General features: G+C 43.6%; 1 protein-coding gene across 10 annotated transcripts in view; it reads left to right on the top strand.

The window, feature by feature from the left end:
- Window positions 1–16,236, top strand: part of camk2g1 (calcium/calmodulin-dependent protein kinase (CaM kinase) II gamma 1) — a 172,911-nt gene extending 156,675 nt beyond the window's left edge. For 5 of the 10 annotated variants that reach the window (XM_063220679.1, XM_063220685.1, XM_063220680.1 and 2 more), the window contains 4 exons: window positions 7,989–8,064; window positions 11,920–12,014; window positions 14,348–14,593; window positions 16,102–16,235. In XM_063220679.1, coding sequence (XP_063076749.1) covers window positions 7,989–8,064; window positions 11,920–12,014; window positions 14,348–14,580 — 404 coding nt within the window. In that variant the 3' untranslated portion in view covers window positions 14,581–14,593; window positions 16,102–16,235. Of the gene's footprint in view, window positions 1–7,988; window positions 8,065–11,919; window positions 12,015–14,347; window positions 14,594–16,101 lie in introns of all 10 variants that reach the window. The other 5 variants (XM_063220683.1, XM_063220682.1, XM_063220678.1 and 2 more) reach the window with 2 other exon arrangements.
- Window positions 16,237–18,181: the final 1,945 nt, after the last annotated feature.

Below are 18,181 nucleotides of genomic sequence, written 5' to 3'. Positions count from 1 at the left end.
CTGTACGCAACTTCTTGCCTAGTGCCACATTAGTTTCCCCATTCTAATTCTCCACTTCCCCTCTATGGGCGTTTGAATTGCGGTGTACTGTATGCACCCAGTGGGCTCCTTTGGCCCGCCCATTAAACTGCATTGTTTTCCCCTCCGAATGCTTGTGCGGTCCAATCACTGCCAGTCATTTGGCATATTGATTAGCCAACGTGGGGGAAAGCAAGCAAATCTGGGCGGGCCCAGATTTGCCGACTGGGTCTATGCACTGTAGTCTGTACTGCACATTCCAGTTAAAACCATCACAGAGAGAGCGAGAGATGGACTACTTCCCCGTAGTTTCCCAGTAACCATGCAGTGAATCGTTGTGCTTGACTAGCGTCTCCCACCACCACCAACCACCACCTACACCATCCAACCCAAACCAACCCAACCCAACCCAACACCACCCAACCCACATCCTAAAGACCCATTAAACCCATAACCCCTGTGCCACCTCTTGATTTTTCATTTGATTTACACAAGAAAATCAAAATCAAAAATAGCCCTTTTTCTGTTACTCACTGCATGGCATTAACCCTTTATTACATGCTTATTTTCCATCTCCATTGTCATCTGTCCCTTCCCCCTTTCACCTCCTCATTCCTCATTCCTCATCTCATCCTCCTCGTCATTGTCACCCTGCCTGGCCTGGTCCTGACCTTGTCTTGACCTGGTCTTGACCTTGGTCTTGACCTTGGTTCAGCCGCACCCACAGCCGCAGCAGCCGCCACACCAGTGCACGATGCAAAGCGCGTGGTGGCATGGAACAGCACAGGCCACACCTCCTGCCCTGAGATGGAGAGTGCTCAGGCCCAGGGCGGGCAAGGGCAAGGGGCTGTAGCCACCGGCTCAGGGGGTGGAGTCTCACCCAAGTGTAAGTGGAGAGACACGTTTAGGATGGGGAGGGGACACGAGTAAAACATAGCCGTGCATACACACCAGAAGCGACAAAAGCTACAAAGAGTCGCAGGACTTTTTTCGTAGCAAGAGCAACTAGCGACAAAAACTGATAAAAGCATCAGAGTATGGCTGTTTTAAGCATGTAAGCATTCCAACATTCCAATTCAATTGGCTGTGGCTGCTTTCGCCGAACCGCATCATAGCTCAGTACCTTTAAGGGGTATGCCACTATTTTGGGGCTTATTACAGTTAAAATCGTTGGCTGGGGTTTATAAAGGTGGTAAAGTGTCTTATTTTTCATGTTAAGCGTTGTCTTGCTTTAAGACAAGTTAAAAGAGGGAATATGTCGCTAAGCTAGTGAAAGTCAATGTATCCGTGTAGCATTGTCGCCCAAATCAGCTCTTGTCACCCAAATCGCCTTTGTCTCTTTAGTTCGCTAGCTCCTCTCTACAAAGTCAATCACGTCCGTCGTCGTTGTCGTTCTTGTCGTGTTCTTTGTGTTTGCACGGTTACATGGACAGACACGCAACCAAGTATTACATTACATTACATGACATTTAGCAGACGCCTTTGACCAAGGCGACTTACAAGGAGAACGATTAAGCGAGAACAGGGTATGGCGCAGTGTACAGTTGCAACACTGACAGCATTGTCCAACACAGAGTAAAGAAGAAGCAAATAGTAAACAAAGACATAAAGGTGCAGTGTGCAGCATTGTCCAAAACATGGTAAAATATGCAGCATAAAACAATAAGAAGGGTAACAAAGCCTTTTGGATAATAAACAAAGACATATAGGCGCAGTGTACAGTTGCAACACTGACAACAATGTCCAACACATGGTAAAAGATGTGGCAAAGTACACACACAAACTTACACAGCTACACAAGCAAGTACACAGGCACTTGAATTTATTCTAAATGTAATATACCGTAAATTTGAATTGCACACACGCACCTGCCGTATTATTCAGATAGTTATTAGTTATGTGCAGGCACAGCTGCGATGCCACGATACAATAATGCAAATTCTTCAATAAAACTGTTGCGCAGAGAAAATATTGCTTCAGGTATGCACATGCGTGCTTATAATGCATGACAACATGACAACACACATACACATACATGCACAGCGCACGTTCGCACGCACACATGCACACACAAACAGACAAAACCAATTTCCTTGCCAGTGTCTAGCTTGCAGTCATGCGTCACAAACATTTCCTTGAAACATTTCCCTGGAGACTATCAGGCAGTCGGGGTGGGGGGTGGGGGATAGAGATCTGTGCTATATGCTACTACAAGAGCTCTACGTATGCCGACCATGGGAGACCACGGGTACATGAGAGGCAGCCAAGGCTCAATGGTTAGAGCGCTGGCCTTTAAATCAGAGGGTTGCAGGTTCAAATCCCACCCTTACCAGCACCTCCATCCATGGCTTAAGTGCCCATGAGCAAGGCACCTGACCCCCACATTTCTACAAGGCCTGTAACCAATATCCTTTACCTAAATAGCTGTAAGTCGCTTTGGATAAAAAATAATTTAAAAAAGTAATGTCAAACTAGTGCTTCCTGTCCTTCCCTGTTACCGCCTGTCCTCTTCGGTTGAGGTTTGGCGACACAGAAGCGTGAGGCCACAAACTAAAGAAAGGGATGGAAGGTATTAGTTTTGATTTGAACCCAATCAGTCAGGGAGAGCGCACTGTAGGTGCTATATGAGAATGCCACTACAAGAGCCTTTATGTATGGCGACCATGGGAGACCATGGGTACATGATGGGCAGTCATGGCTCAATGGTTAGAGCGCTGGCCTTTAAATCAGAGGGTTGCAGGTTCAAATCCCACCCTTACCAGCACCTCCATCCATGGCTTAAGTGCAAGAGGAAAGGATGGGAGGCACTAGTTTTGACTTGAAGCCAATCAGTCAGGGAGAGCGTACTGTAGGGATCGGTGCTATCAGAGAGCAGAGTGCTGCTGCTACAGGCGCTTTAAGCACTACTGCTGCGGCGTGGCGTGGCGTGGCGTCCGCCATATTGACGTTTCGGCTCCACCACCTGGAGTGTCTATCATACTTGAGGCCCGGAGACAGACGGGGGATAATTGAGGACTGGGCCTCGTGCCAGATACACACACATAAGCACACGCATACATGCACACGCATACATGCACACACACACACACACACACACACACACTCACGCACACGCACACACACACACACTGAAGGCGTTGAACACTTCCGAAAGCACTCACACATGAGCGTACACACGCGCGTACGCGTACACACACACACACACACACACACACACACACACACACACACACACACACACACACACACACACACACACACACACACACACACACACACACACACACACACACACACACACACCTACTAGTTCTGCAAATAAACACAATTCCATTAGCATGCTACCCATGCAAGACATAATACACAGGTGGTACTTATGCAAAGTCACACACATTAACATGGTACTTATGCTGCTCTCTCTCTCTCTCTCTCTCACACATACACACACACACACACACACACACACACACACACACACACACACACACACACAACCATATTCATATGTGCCTATACGCAGGCTTTTGCACTCCACTCCATACACATTGACGTATGAGCATCCACTTGAGCCCACTTAGAGTTGCACATGCATATACACTCGATCCTACACACTCAGGGGTGGCTTACTGCACAGGCCTATAGGGCCCAGGCCCAGGGGGCCAAGAACCAAGGGGGCCCGAAATCCCAAGCCTCTATACTTCCATACTCGCTCTGTGTTAAATATTGCACTTTTATTAACTATATTTTCACACTTTCACATTTTCTCAGGGGACAAACCCTGACACCCCTCCCCCCCCCCCCCTCCTGAGGCACGGTGTAATAGATATTGAACGGTAACTACTATAGTACTATACTACTATGACAGTGCACGGGGCCTTAAGTAATACATTACGACTTGGTCATTGCCATTCTGGTAACAGCTAATTTATAATGCCGTGTCTTAAGGGGTTAAATTCTGATCTAGTACCCAACCTTTTTGGACACTAGCAACACCCACAGAGGGGGGCCTTTCTTGCTGTCTGGCCCAGGGGCCCATGGGGCTATAATCCATTCCTGTACACACTCCTACACACACTCAAGCTCACGTGGCTTTTCAACGCGCATTCATACCCCTACATGAACATGTGCCCATCAAAGCCACGAGCCTCTTTCCATACATGGGAGCGAAGTTCTTGAAAACAATGCAAGAACTTCAATCACATGCACACACGCACCGCAGCACACACATACACACACACACACAGACACAGACACACAGACACACACACAGTGGGTGGGTTTGGTGTACTGTATTGATAAGAGTCACGTGTGGTGTATCGAACCGTAGGTCAAAGATCGTGATACGAACTGAATCGTGTGTTGAGTGTATCGCTACAGTATTTATGTACTTATGCGGAGCAGGAATAAACCCTTCAGTGCGAGTAGGTGTTTAATTGTACACAAATAAAGGACCTTTTTCATGTGAGGTCAGATAGCTTTGATAGCTTTTCAATGCATAGCAGGTATGAGTGGAATAGACGTAGACATACATACCACTGTTTTCTATGGAAACCAGTAGTCCTTTATACTTGCTTAGCCTCCAAATGTAACTGGTTTGACGTAATTGACCTAAAAGACTAATTTTTCAGTTGAATGCAGGTTACAGTGAGTTAGTCCTCGAGGTTTGTTCCTTCCTGCCTGATGGGAAATATTAAATATGTAGGAGCGGGAAAGGATCTGCACACTGCTTGCAAAAGACTTAATTTATTGGGAGCAACGTTTCCATCATAGATCGTCTTCAGGCATAATATAAAGAATATTTAATATACCACATTATTGAGTCAGAGTAGTCTTGTACAGTAATCTGTTGGAGCCCAAATGAGGTGGAACCGATAATCGAGCGGCAATAGCAGGGCCAGACTGACGCAAAGGCTAAGTATGGCTGCAGCCTGGGGCCCTAGGGACCCTCACCTGCCAGGGGGCCCCTGATTGGTCAAAAGTGAAAAAAATGCAGAATTATGGCAAGATGCAAGATTGAAAAAGTTCATCTGTCTTGTTAAGTTGAGTTGGTAGACATGGTTATCCTTAATTCCTAGCATGTAATTATGACACTGTCTATGGAAATGCATCACAAATTGCTCTCTGGGGGGGGGGCACAGCAACCTGTAGCCTAGGGACCCCAGGGCATCTTAATCCCACCCTGGGTAATAGATAGGACTGTAAATAAAATCTAAATGTATTGATGTATTGGAAGTATCGGCTGGCGATTTAATCGAATCGCATTGTACCGCGGGGCATTCTTAAGAATCGAAAAGAATCGAATCGCTGGCCCCTGTGCAATGCCCTAGCTCCATAACACAATAGTAGTGGAAAAGTAATTGGAAAAAATCGAATCGAACCGAATCGCATCTTATCGTGGGGAATTCTTAAGTATCGAAAAAAAATCGAATCCCTGATTTAAGAAATCGATACCGTATCGTATCGTCATGAAGGCTGTGATTTACACCCCTAGTAATAGACATGAAAGGCAGACATGGCCAGACAGCCAATAGACCTGAGTCTGCACTGTGGAAAATATAAGCAAAGACCCCACTTTTAGAGGAAGGAAATTACATGGATCAGCATGAAGCTTTTGCAAAGTGAAGTAAAATGGTTTTTATTTAATAAAATACAATAACATGCATACGGTTATTGGGTTATAGCTGTTGTTAAGTGCAAAGACCCTTGGAGCCCACCTGGCCTTTTTAAGCTTTTAACTTGTCAGCACTTTGCTCAGTATGACGTTAACCATTTCAAGTAAATTCCATTATTAGCCTACAGTATGTTGTAGGGCTGCACAATATATCCAAAATGTATCGAAATCACGATATCAAGTGTGGCAATATGCGTTTCGTGAAAATGTCTGAATTATCGCGAACGAGTAAAACATTTCTGTGCATTCCAATCTCTTACTGAATGTCAACAAATGCGCAAGAAGCCAACCATGACCAAAAACACACACAACCATGACCAAACACACACAACCATGACCAAAGCCACGCCCCCACACAGACCGACAAATGAATGACAAGAAAAACACGACTATATTTCTAAATATCGTTTAAATATCGTCATCGAGGTATTGCATGCTGTTATCGAGTATATATATTTTTTCTGATATCGTGCAGCCCTAGTATGTTGCACAATGAAAAACACTCGACTATATTTATAAATATCGTTTAAATATCGTCATCGAGGTGTTATCGAGTATCGATTTTTTTTTCTGATATCGTGCAGCCCTAGTATGTTGCACAATGGCTGTGCTTTTTGTACAAGGGGTTTGACAGGGCTTAACTAGGCTCATGCAGCACATCCCCAGGGGTGAATTTCTCAAAACCAAAGTTGCTTACTACATTAGCTACTTTGTTGTTTTCAATGCATTTTCCCATTGGCAACTACCGAAGTTGCTATCAGGCTAACAACTTCTCTTTTGAGAAACTCAGCCCTGATGTAGTATGGTCCGGCATGCAAAAGAAAGAGATGTTTTTTTTTAAGGCGGCATTGGTATTGCACATACAATACTGAAGAGTATTGCACATCGGATTATGTTGCATAATTGCTGTGTTTTTGTAGATGAGTTTGGTAAGACTTAGGCTTTAATTACACATATACAGATATTTTGTAAACCATTGGGACAGGGGCGTTTTTTAAAAAAGATAGCTTTTTAGATAGCTAGAACTCTGTGTACTTATAAACAAAAGGCCCAAACAGGTGTGTTTACAAAACATATCCATATCCATACTGTATAGGTGTAAACAGCTTGGCTCGAATTGTAATGTATCTGCTCTATTCAAATGTTGGTGATATGGCCCAGCAGGCCCACTGACAGAAGTGGACAAATGGGGTCAGTTGCACCATACCAGGGAGATGGTGCGGGGCCCCAAAATTCGTTTCCCATTACATTGTAAGTATTCAGAGTAGGGCCCTGTCAACGAAAAAAAGGGCGCCTAATATCATGTGGAGGGGGCCCGTTTCTTCAAGTCAAGCGCCCATGGGCCCCCCTGACTCCCGGGGGCTGCGGGGGCATACTTTACGCCCCTGATTGAGAATCTCATTGCTGAGGACTACGACAATTCCTGCGCCGCAAAAATGCTTACCGCCAGGCCTCGTCATCTCACACGAGGGCTACAAAAAAAAGCAAAGATGAATAAATTGTCAAATTAGTGAAAAAAATACATGAATACCTGAGCTGTGATTAATATGAGTTACAGCAAGTTGAATTGCTCATTCATAGTCCAGTTTCCTTCTCCATGGAACTGCCGCAGTTTACGTAGTAGTAGGTTATAAAGGGACCTAATCGCCACGCGTAACATTTAATGGCTCAATATGGGTTATGAACGGGGCTGACTTAGGTGTGTTCGGCACGGCAGGCAGTAACACGGAATGTTCTGGTGATTTGATTAGGTCATTTTTGACAAGGTGGGAGATTCGGTTTTCTTCCCCAGAGAAAATGCCTCATAATAAAATGGTTAATAAAACGTTTCGTAATAGTGCTTACACAGCATATTAAAACATCATGTTGGCAGGCAGGGCAGTGTTGTATATAAAGAAAACAGATGGCAATATCTGCCGACATACAGTACACGTAACTGATTAACATTCTGAAGGTCACCCCAAGGCCATTCTTTCTGGTTGTTGGATTTATAGCAACGGAAAGAAAATCAGTAGGCCTATCAGTATCATCTGGGCATTTTTCAATGATACAACTCAACTAGTGTTGTGTATGTAGTTTCTCTCTGTGTGCTGATTTTTCTTTACAATTCGTACAATCCCAAGACTTGGTGTTCATGATCCTTTTCCTGTTTACCTTCCCTCTGTGTCCCTCCCTCCTCTCCCCGTCTCCTTGTCTTACCTTGTTCTCTCCATCCCCCTCCTCTCTTCTCTTCTCTCCTCTCCTCTCCTCATCCCTCTCTTCCTCTTCTCCCTTTCCCTTTTTCCGTTTCCCCCTGCAGCTCGTAAGCAGGAGATTATCAAGATGACTGAACAGCTGATCGAGGCCATGAACAATGGCGACTTCGATGCTTACACGTGAGTACATATTCAATACAATTCTTTATTTACGTCAGACACAAAATGCATGGTCCATGCCAAGGTATTCAATACAGTAAAATTACATAGCAAGACAAATTAAAGGGACACTCCACCCATTTGCATTAGGCTTTCCATTGCTAGACAGCCAGTCATACTTTTGAATGGTCGTGCAACACTCTCTCAATTCCCCCTGAGACAGGAGAAATCCGGATTCACCTCTTAACACTTCCTCCTACAATGATGTAAAAATCGTCATTTTGCATCATTGTAGGAGGAAGTGTAAGAGAGGTGGATTTCTGTTGAGACTACAAGCCTTTTTCACCCTTTCAACCCCGCCCATAGGGGTTGGACCTAATGCGCTAACAGACCTATCTCAGATCAGTGTGCCAGTGCTTTTGAAATCACTGGCATTGAGGCTCCAGTGAGTCACTGGCAGAGCTGCCTGGGTGTGGCCTGTGGAACTTGAGCATTGCAATGCATTATGGGGATTGTTGTCACAAATCCACTTACAGTAAAAAGTCATTTTCTGCCTTTTCTCGGCCACGCTGCCAAAAACTGCCGTGGTGTGTCGCTTATATCGCTTTGCATGTTATGCTATGTTCAGTAGTTGTGTATAAAACTACCTCATAATTTTACTATTTCATGTATCTGCTTGATTATTGTTAATCAGATATTGTACCTAGGGTTCCACTCGTTCATGAAAAAAATATTTTGCTAACTGGTTGAAGCTGTTTGGCAGCATGACGGGAGATATGCTGCATGTGGGTATCAGTTTCCTCTCATTTTTACCCACTTTTATGACCCTAAGTTGATAATAATACATAATACATTTTCAAAACATGTGTCATTAGCCTTCAATTAGCTCAAGAAATACTCTGATGAAAAAAAATGGTGAATGACCATGATAGTTAATGCCCAGTACAAAAATGTCAATTTCCCAACATTTTCCAAAATGGAGATATACCGTTTTGCAAATAAAGCCTTAAGGAAGAAAAATCCGCACTCAAACTGCGTCTCATTATTTATTTATATTACCACCATGTCCAAAAAGCAAACGCGTTTCGGCTAACAAGCCTTCATCAGTGCGTGGTACCACGCACTGATGAAGGCTTGTTAGCCGAAACGCGTTTGCTTTTTGGACATGGTGGTAATATAAATAAATAATGAGACGCAGTTTGTGAGTGCAGATTTTTCTTCCTTAAGTTGACGCTTTTTATCTCGCACCCAAAGACTTTCGTTTTTCCAAGAAGTTGAGCGCGTCCTCTGCCAATACTTGCAAATAAAGCCTTCACATTATTGCTCACTGATCATTGTGGTTAATGGTTTCCCAGAGTCACGAGCAATTCAGCCTTTTTTCTTATCCACCGTTTTGCTATACAGAAAGTTTCTTTTCTCTGCCATTTCTGAACTAAAACTAACTAAAACTAAAAATATGAACAGTTGGTGGACAAGCTACTGTTATGTGGCATACTCAAGAATGACTGGCAAATTGTATTGTGACACGCTTTGGCCAGTTGGCCAGGTGCCAATGTCAAGCCCTGCCACTGTCTAGTCTTCAGTTCAGCTTGGTTGTCAAGTTTAACAGTTAAATTCTGAATTTGGTAAGATTTGCTGTATTATACAGTATACAGTATGTGTATGGACCAAAGAGGTTGGATATATAATAAGAGGAATCGAAACGCGCCCACTCAATGCAAAAGCGTGTGCTCAAAATTTGGTCTCCTAAGGGGGCGTTGTCCCCATGGGCGCAGATAGCGGGGGGGACGGGGGGGACATGACGTACCCAGATTTTCATTCACGTGGACCCGTCCCCCTCACTTTTATGGAGAAAATATCTGATTTCTGCCTTTGCATTTTGCAATGTGCGAAATAGCGCCTCCCTGGACCATTCACTTTCATATGTGGCAAAAAACGGCATTACACTCTATACACGGCTCTGTCAGCTCACTGTGTCAGCTGACTCAACAGTGACACCAGGTAGCGACATAGAATCTCTATGCTTGCGATGGTGTGGTGAGGTATTGCAGAATTAAGCAAATGCATTGAAGTTAATGGCAGTAAATCTATTTTTTTATTGGCTAACAGCCACTGAAGTCCCAGATTTGAAGCGCCATAAGCTTTTTGCTTCTCACGGTGATTGGCTTTTGACAGGGCTAGATTCAGGAAGTGGAGAAGAGCAGGCGTCATATTTACATTATATTTGTGGCTCAGACCAGTTGCTTTTGTTATTAAAGTTAATGTCGAAGACAGTCCCTTTCTTGCTAACTGTGATGTGGATTACAAAAACTGTGGAACGTGAACGATGGTGGTGGAACGCATGGATTAAAAATTGGGATTTAGCTGCTTTCAAGACAACGTTTTCAGGTAAGGTCACTATGGGTTCATATCCGCTGTGACGCTGTTTGTAGTTAACAGATGTTAATTGTTCGGAAGGGTTTTTTTTGTCTCTGTCGTGGACCTGTTTTCGAGTGAAAAGACAGCTTTGTAGGGCCATGCCAGCTGTCAATCAAAGCCAACGCAATTAGCTCTCGTGGTGTCGGTCTCTTGTTTTGTAGCGTAGGCCTATGCTGTGAACATCGGACTTAATGTCTTTTTTACGGATTTTTGGAATGATGATTGCGGTGGTGTCATTCTGTTGGATGCATTTACTGAGGATTGTTGTTAAACGGCGGTATTGCAACGCAAACGTGTGGATTGCATTAATTGGTGGAGTGAACTGAAGGATACAATATGACACGCAGCGTGGTAGAAAAATGACGAGTAGCCTAGTGGCAGAGAGGTTGTCTGAAGAGCTCAAGAATTAGGCTACCATTTAAGTCGCTTATTATCAAAAATGTCTAATCTGGAGGAGACCATATAGCCTAGTTTGACTTGGTTACCCAGTTTCTTGCTTAGCCTACCAATCACACGCCCCAAAACCGCGCCTGGACTCAAGTTATGTTTGCATGCAAAACTGCGAGACTGGTCGTCTTAACATTTCTACAGCCATAAATCACACACTGTTGCATAGCCTGCTGTAGGCCTACATTAATACAACGTGAAATTTGTTGACAGTTCTCCTGTTTAAAGTTTGAATTGGTTGGGAAAGTAGCACTTGCTGATGGGATGGGAGAGGTGTTTAGAAGCGCGCACTGGGGCGGGGTCTTGATGGGAGACTCGTGCACATTCTGAGTAGAAGCTGGAGCGGTTTAAACATGTGATGTTTACATTTTTTAATCAAGATTTATTTTTTTTAATGTAGTAGACCTAGGCTACTAAAGCAAGTACAATTATTTAGCGGAAGATGAATAGGCGACTAACAATAAAAAAAACGATATTCAGTGTATTATAATCAGGGTATTATAATAGCCTAATAACCCCCGCCCCCCCCCCGACGGTTTGTTGTGAAAATGTCCCCCCCAGTTTTTAAAAGCTATCTGCGCCCATGATTGTCCCTCCTTCTCCTTCTCTTTTTGTGATGTTTGCACAAGACGTGCGCTACCGCCATCTACAGCGCTAAGGGGATTCTAAGGTCTCCTAATCGAAGGTCTCCTAAAGCAGTGTTTCCCAACCAGGGGTACGTGTACCACTAGGGGTACGCGAGCACACTGCAGGGGGTACTTGGAAATATGTAACAAATAACAAATATATGGAGCTTAGTTACATTGGGATGGAGAAAGCGATATAGAACTTGACTTAAGGGGTACTCATGGCACAACGAAAAGGCTTGGGGGTACACAAGACAAAAAAGGTTGGGAAACACTGTCCTAAAGGGGCGTTCACTCGACGTAAAGTGGATACCGGAAAAGAACCAGCCTGCTTTATCTCACTCTCATATACGATTCTCTGTATGGATGGTTCCGTCTTTTTCAGGAGAATCTGTGACCCAGGCTTGACCTCCTTTGAACCCGAGGCCCTTGGCAACCTCGTGGAGGGGATGGACTTCCACAAGTTCTACTTTGAGAACCGTGAGTAATGCCTACCTACAGCAGGGGCGTAGGCAGAAATAATAAAACAGGTGGGCCCAGAAAAAATCGGACGGGCCCAACCCGAAAGCGTGTAGGTAGATATTATAAAACCGTGCTCAAAAATGATACTTTGACATTAAAATCATAGAAATCACAGAAGATGAACCAGACTTTTGACAAAATGATTAATTATCGCTCAGTGCTATGCCATTAATTGTAGTTCAATGAGGCAACAGTTGACTGTCAAGTGTGAATGAGGCGGGCCTGGATGTCAAGTGGGCGGGCCCAGGCCCACCCAGGCCCACCCATGGCTACGCCTATGACCTACAGTACCCCTTATTCCTGTGTTTAGCAGAATAAGAGACAAGGGTTTTATTTGTTGTATAGATATGGCGAAAAAATTGTGCATACCGCTGTTAAGGTGCAGGAAAAACACCACAAAGTTCAAATCCACATATCTGAAATCCTTTTCTGGATTATGAATCCGCATTTCAACCATGAGGTCTTCTTCAGATTTACAACAAACACAGACTGAGTGGTGGTTTTCCATCAACTAAAATGTATTATATACTCCAACCTGCATTCATGAGTAAGGACACAATTTGGGCTCAAAAAGTCCAATAAAATCTTCTCAGAAAAAAAGGTAGAGGTTGGAAAATGTCTGAAGGTTCCATCCCATTGCCAAACCACTCTGTGAATGGGGTCCTTTGGGGTTTCCATAAATTTGTGTGGTGTTGTTGTTGTTGTTGTTGAACATACATTTAGACAAGGTTGAGATACATTAGTTAAACAGATCAATACATATATTTTATTCTTCATTTCCCAGCCTGGGATCAATAAATTATATGTCATGTGTTTCCATTAAGAGCCGGAAAACACATCAGCGGGTATTTACCTTTTAGACCGGCTTACCTTTTAGTCCAATTTTTTCAAGGGAGACTTAAGGGGGCCAGATTACATATCCGGCCTCTTACTGTAGTCGATAAATCTCTCCCTCTCCCTCCTTCAATTGACAGTCACAGGCGTCTGACGTATTCAGTTGGGCCTTGTTTACACAAAGACACGTAATCTAATGTAAACAAAATATTAGGGTTTTTTTTTAAGTTTTAAGTGCCAACAATGACCTGTCACAATATATATATATATATATTTATTTATTTATATATATATATATATATATATATATATATATATATATATATATATATATATATATTGTGTGTGTGTGTGTGTGTGTGTGTGTGTGTGTGTGTGTGTGTGTGTGTGTGTGTGTGTGTGTGTGTGTGTGTGTGTGTGATAAAATGAGACCCAATTAGTTCATAGCCTCCATTTCTCTCTTTGCTCCATTCCATGGTGTTGAATCAGAAAAACAAGCCGGTTCACACTTGCTTGATTATCATTGACTTTTAAATCTCATAACTGAGATGTTGATCTGACCAAGAAGATAACGAGCAGCATGGGATTTCCCTGGTAAAAATGTTCGGTAACACTTTACTTGATGCCGGTGTCACAAGCATGTCATTATAGTGTCATAATAGTGTCATGACATGACACAGTCACAGTCAAAATAAACATTTTATGACTGTTGGCCTTAAAGGGACACTGTGTGAGATTTTTAGTTGTTTATTTCCAGAATTCATGCTGCCCATTCACTAATGTTACCTTTTTCATGAATACTTAACACCACCATCAAATTCTAAGTATTCATTATGACTGGAAAAATTGCACTTTTCATACATGAAAAGGGGGATCTTCTCCATGGTCCGCCATTTTGAATTTCCAAAAATAGCCATTTTTAGCTGCAAAAATGACTGTACTTGGAGTAGAAAATATTTGTTTATTACTAAACTTTCATGTAAAGGTCAAATTTGGCAATTGGCAGCCCAGTTTCAATGAGCAGCATAGTTGCAGTACCCTTTTTGACCATTTCCTTCACAGTGTCCCTTTAAGTGACATTCGGTTATGCCAAAGGCAACCTTTGGGTTCTCAGTCTCCATTTTGTCTCTACTGTTTACTCCGCAGTAGGGATGCAAACGATTAATCGATTAATCGACTTTAATCGATCAATTCGTTGATTGATTAAAAAACATTAATCGCAAAATATTTGGAATATTTGAATCACCTTTGGATTAAAGAATTGAAATGAAATTATTTAAATGTGGTATTTTATCTCAATTTTTAATTAAAATTTTTAGATTGAGTAGTTTTTTTTTTGAGAAACATTGAGATTTCGGGAGGAAAACGCAGCTTATCAATTAATCGTAAGTCGATCGATAAGGCTATCAACTAATGATTAATGAATGAATCGATAATTTGCATCCCCTATTCCGCAGTGCTGAGTAAGAACAACAAGCCGGTGCACACCACGATCCTGAACCCGCACGTGCACCTGATCGGTGAGGACGCGGCGTGCATCGCCTACATCCGGCTGACGCAGTACATGGATGGCCAAGGTCGCCCGCGCTCCTGCCAGTCCGAGGAGACGCGCGTCTGGCACCGCCGCGACGCCAAGTGGCTCAACGTGCACTTCCACTGCTCCGGAGCGCCCGCCGCGCCCCTACAGTGAGCAGGATATACAGGTGAGGAGTAGACCTCACACACACACACACACACACACACACACACACACACACACACACACACACACACACACACACACACACACACACACACACACACACACACACACACACACACACTTCCACTGCTCCGGAGCGCCCGCCGCGCCACTACAGTGAGGAGGAACACAGGTGAGGAGGATATAGTATAACATACACACAAACAGACACACACACACACACACACACACACACACACACACACACACACACACACACACACACACTGCTCTGGAGCGCCCGCAGCGCCACTACAGTGAGGAGGAACACAGGTGAGGAGGATATACACATGTACATTACACACACACACACACACACACACACACACACACACACACACACACACACACACACACACACTTCCACTGCTCTGGAGCGCCCGTGGCGCCACTACAGTGAGGAGGAACACAGGTGAGGAGGATATACACATGTACATTACACACACATACACACACACACACACACACACACACACACACACACACACACACTGCTCTGGGGCGCCTGTTGCGCCACTACAGTGAGGAGAACACAGGTAAAAAAAGATTGAACACATCACACACACATACACACACACACCAACCGATGTAAATGCTTTCAGGTGAAAAGGCTGCACTCTCATGTGTTATACTTGTGGGTTAGCATGACAGACAGACGTTTCAGCCTAAGCCTTCTATATCCTCTCACACACGAACACACACAGACACACGCACACACACACACACACACTCACGCACACGCACACACACACACACACACAGACACACGCACACACACACACACACACTCACGCACACGCACACACTCACGCACACACACAGGCACACGTGAACAATACATGCTGCACACACTAGCACATAAAATCACTCACTGTCTCTCCCTCTCTCATCCCTTTTTTCTTGTCTCACGAGTCACAACCTCCCTCTCTTTTCTCTTTTCTCACTGCCTCCAGTGTCAATTTCGTCAACCATGACTATGACTAAAATATTGTGTCAATGCCCTTTTTTGATTTTCGTCATTTAGACTAAGACTAAGACTAAATTGGGAAGGCAATGACTAAAATATGACTAAAATTATTTTTCGTCATTATGACTAAGACTCAGACTAAATTTTGAAAAGCTGACCAAATTAATACTGGTGTTAAATGAAATAGAGAAAGAGAACAGTGTGTGAAGAAGTTTCATTCTGTACAGTGTGATATATGTTAAAAAGAGACGCTGTGTGTGGAGAAGTTCTATTATGTACAGTGTTGAATAAAATCACAAAAATTGACTAAGACTAAAATTGATTTTCGTCGTTTAGACAAAGACTAAGACTAAATTGGGAAGGCAATGACTAACATATGACTAAGACTAAAATTGATTTTCGTCATTGTGACTAAGACTACGACTAAATCAAAAAAAGCTGACAAAATTAAGCCTCTTTTCTCACTGCCTCCCTCTCTTTTCTCTTTTGTCTTGTCTCCGCAGCTCACCTGGATGGCGCCAGGCTGTTAACGCATCTTCTTTGAGGCCAAACGGGGCACACTGCGGCCAACTGTACAAGGGAAGGAGGGGGGCGTGGTTTAAAAATGGGAGGAGTTGGGGGTGTTTTGGGTGTAGGGAGGGGGCGGTGTTGTGTGGTGTGATGTGGTGTGGTGTGGTGTGGTGTGTGTGTGTGGGGGGGAGGGGTGTGTGGAGGGAGGGAGGGAGGGGGGGAGGCAGCCGCACCAACGCCACGTGATCTCCCTTCATTCTCCTTCCTGCCCGCGTCCCACCCCCCACTTCCTCCCCGCACTGAAGAAATTTCCAGATAACACCTGACACACCAAACAATAACATCCAGTCCATCAAAGTGTCCACCGAAAACACCACGACCGACCACCCACTCGACCAATACCAACCAACCGACTGACCACCGACCACCACCGCCCACCTCGAGCGCCCCCCCACCCCTTCTCTCTATTTGCCTGCGCTGTGCTGTCCTGTGGCTAGCTAGGTGTGCGGGGACGTTGCATGCACGTCTCCCATCCTACAGGGGGCAATGTCTTGTTATTACTATTACTCCCCCCACAGCCAGTGGAACCATCTTTGATTTGTGAAATGGCCGTCATGTAAAAGAAACAAAAAAAAAATTACTACAAAAAGATGTCAAGAACGGTGTTTGTAAGTTTAAAAATGAAAGAAGACAAAAAAAAAACAATGTTTGAGTTTAATTATACATATATAAATATTGTACATTTTACTAGATCTTAAAAAAACAAAACAAGCTACATGCAGTGAAGTTAGGGTCCAGAGATTACAATGAGCGGGAAAAAAAGGTTTGCATGGCAACGGAACCAGGGTTCACCTCGATTTAGGAAAAGAAAAATGCAAGAAAAAAAATGACACAATGATGATGATGATAATTGAACTTAGATCAAGAGTTGGCACTTGCGTTGCGTGTGCACTTTTTTGGGGACCTGAGGACTCCTACTGTAAGGTTTTGCTTAATGTGGGAGCCCATTTGAAGAGAAACCGTGTGGAAAGATATTACGACCAGTGAATCTGAAGCAGATTTAGTTTGTTTTCCTTGTATTTTTTTATTTTATTTTAATTTACGCTTTTGTTTTTGTTTGTTTTAGAACGTACTTCAAATACATATGTAATATCAAAACAAACAAAAAAAAATCGAAAAAGCACCAAAGTGTAGTCTGTAGGATTTCAGTGTGCATTTTTTTTTTCGTTTGTGAGTGTGTGTGTGGGGTGCGTGTGTGTGTGTGTGTTAAGATTTTATTTTTATTATTACTGTGTATCCGTTTTATGTTAACGAGTCGGAAAGTGTGGTGTCCACAAACACACTCCATTTCTGTCCTTGTGTGGACCTCCTTGGCTCCGTTCCACTGACTCTCACTGTTATATATGAGACGTGTGTTTGTGTTTGAGCGAGTTTAAATTGATGACAACTATTTTAAAGCATTCTTTTTTTTTAAGTTAAGCTCTATAAACTTGTATAGTTATGAATATATTTAAATGATATTCCATTGGTTGAAAAGAGAGAAGTGTGTTGTTTTTTTTTCGCTGAAAAGGGAGCTTGAGACAGGTTTCTGCATGTGCTGAATTTGTGTGTGTGTGTGTGTGTGTGTGTGTGTGTGTGTGTGTGCGCGTGTGTGTGTGTGTGTGTGTGTGTGTGTGTGTGTGTGTGTGTGTGTGTGTGTGTGTGTGTGTGTGTGTGTGTGTGTGTGTGTGTGTGTGTGTGTGTTGTACGTTAATGGTATGCATTGCATTCCAGTGATGCACAAATGTACATAATCAGTATATATAGCTCACCTTGTGTCTGCAGCCACCACCTCCTGCCACTGCACTGGTCAACTCTCATTTCACTTCATCCGTCCATGCTGTATGTACCGTATACACACAGACACACACACACACATACACACACACGCACACGCACGCACTCGCACACACACACACACACACACACACACACACACACACACACACACACGCAAACACACTCGCACTCGCACACACACACACACACTTGCACACACACACACTCGCACACACACACACACACACACTTAGA

The sequence above is a fragment of the Engraulis encrasicolus genome, chromosome 17, assembly GCF_034702125.1.
Source record: "Engraulis encrasicolus isolate BLACKSEA-1 chromosome 17, IST_EnEncr_1.0, whole genome shotgun sequence".
Lineage (NCBI taxonomy): Eukaryota > Metazoa > Chordata > Actinopteri > Clupeiformes > Engraulidae > Engraulis > Engraulis encrasicolus.
The sequence above is the reverse complement of the archived record's forward strand: the minus strand, read 5'-3'. Positions and strand labels throughout refer to the sequence as shown.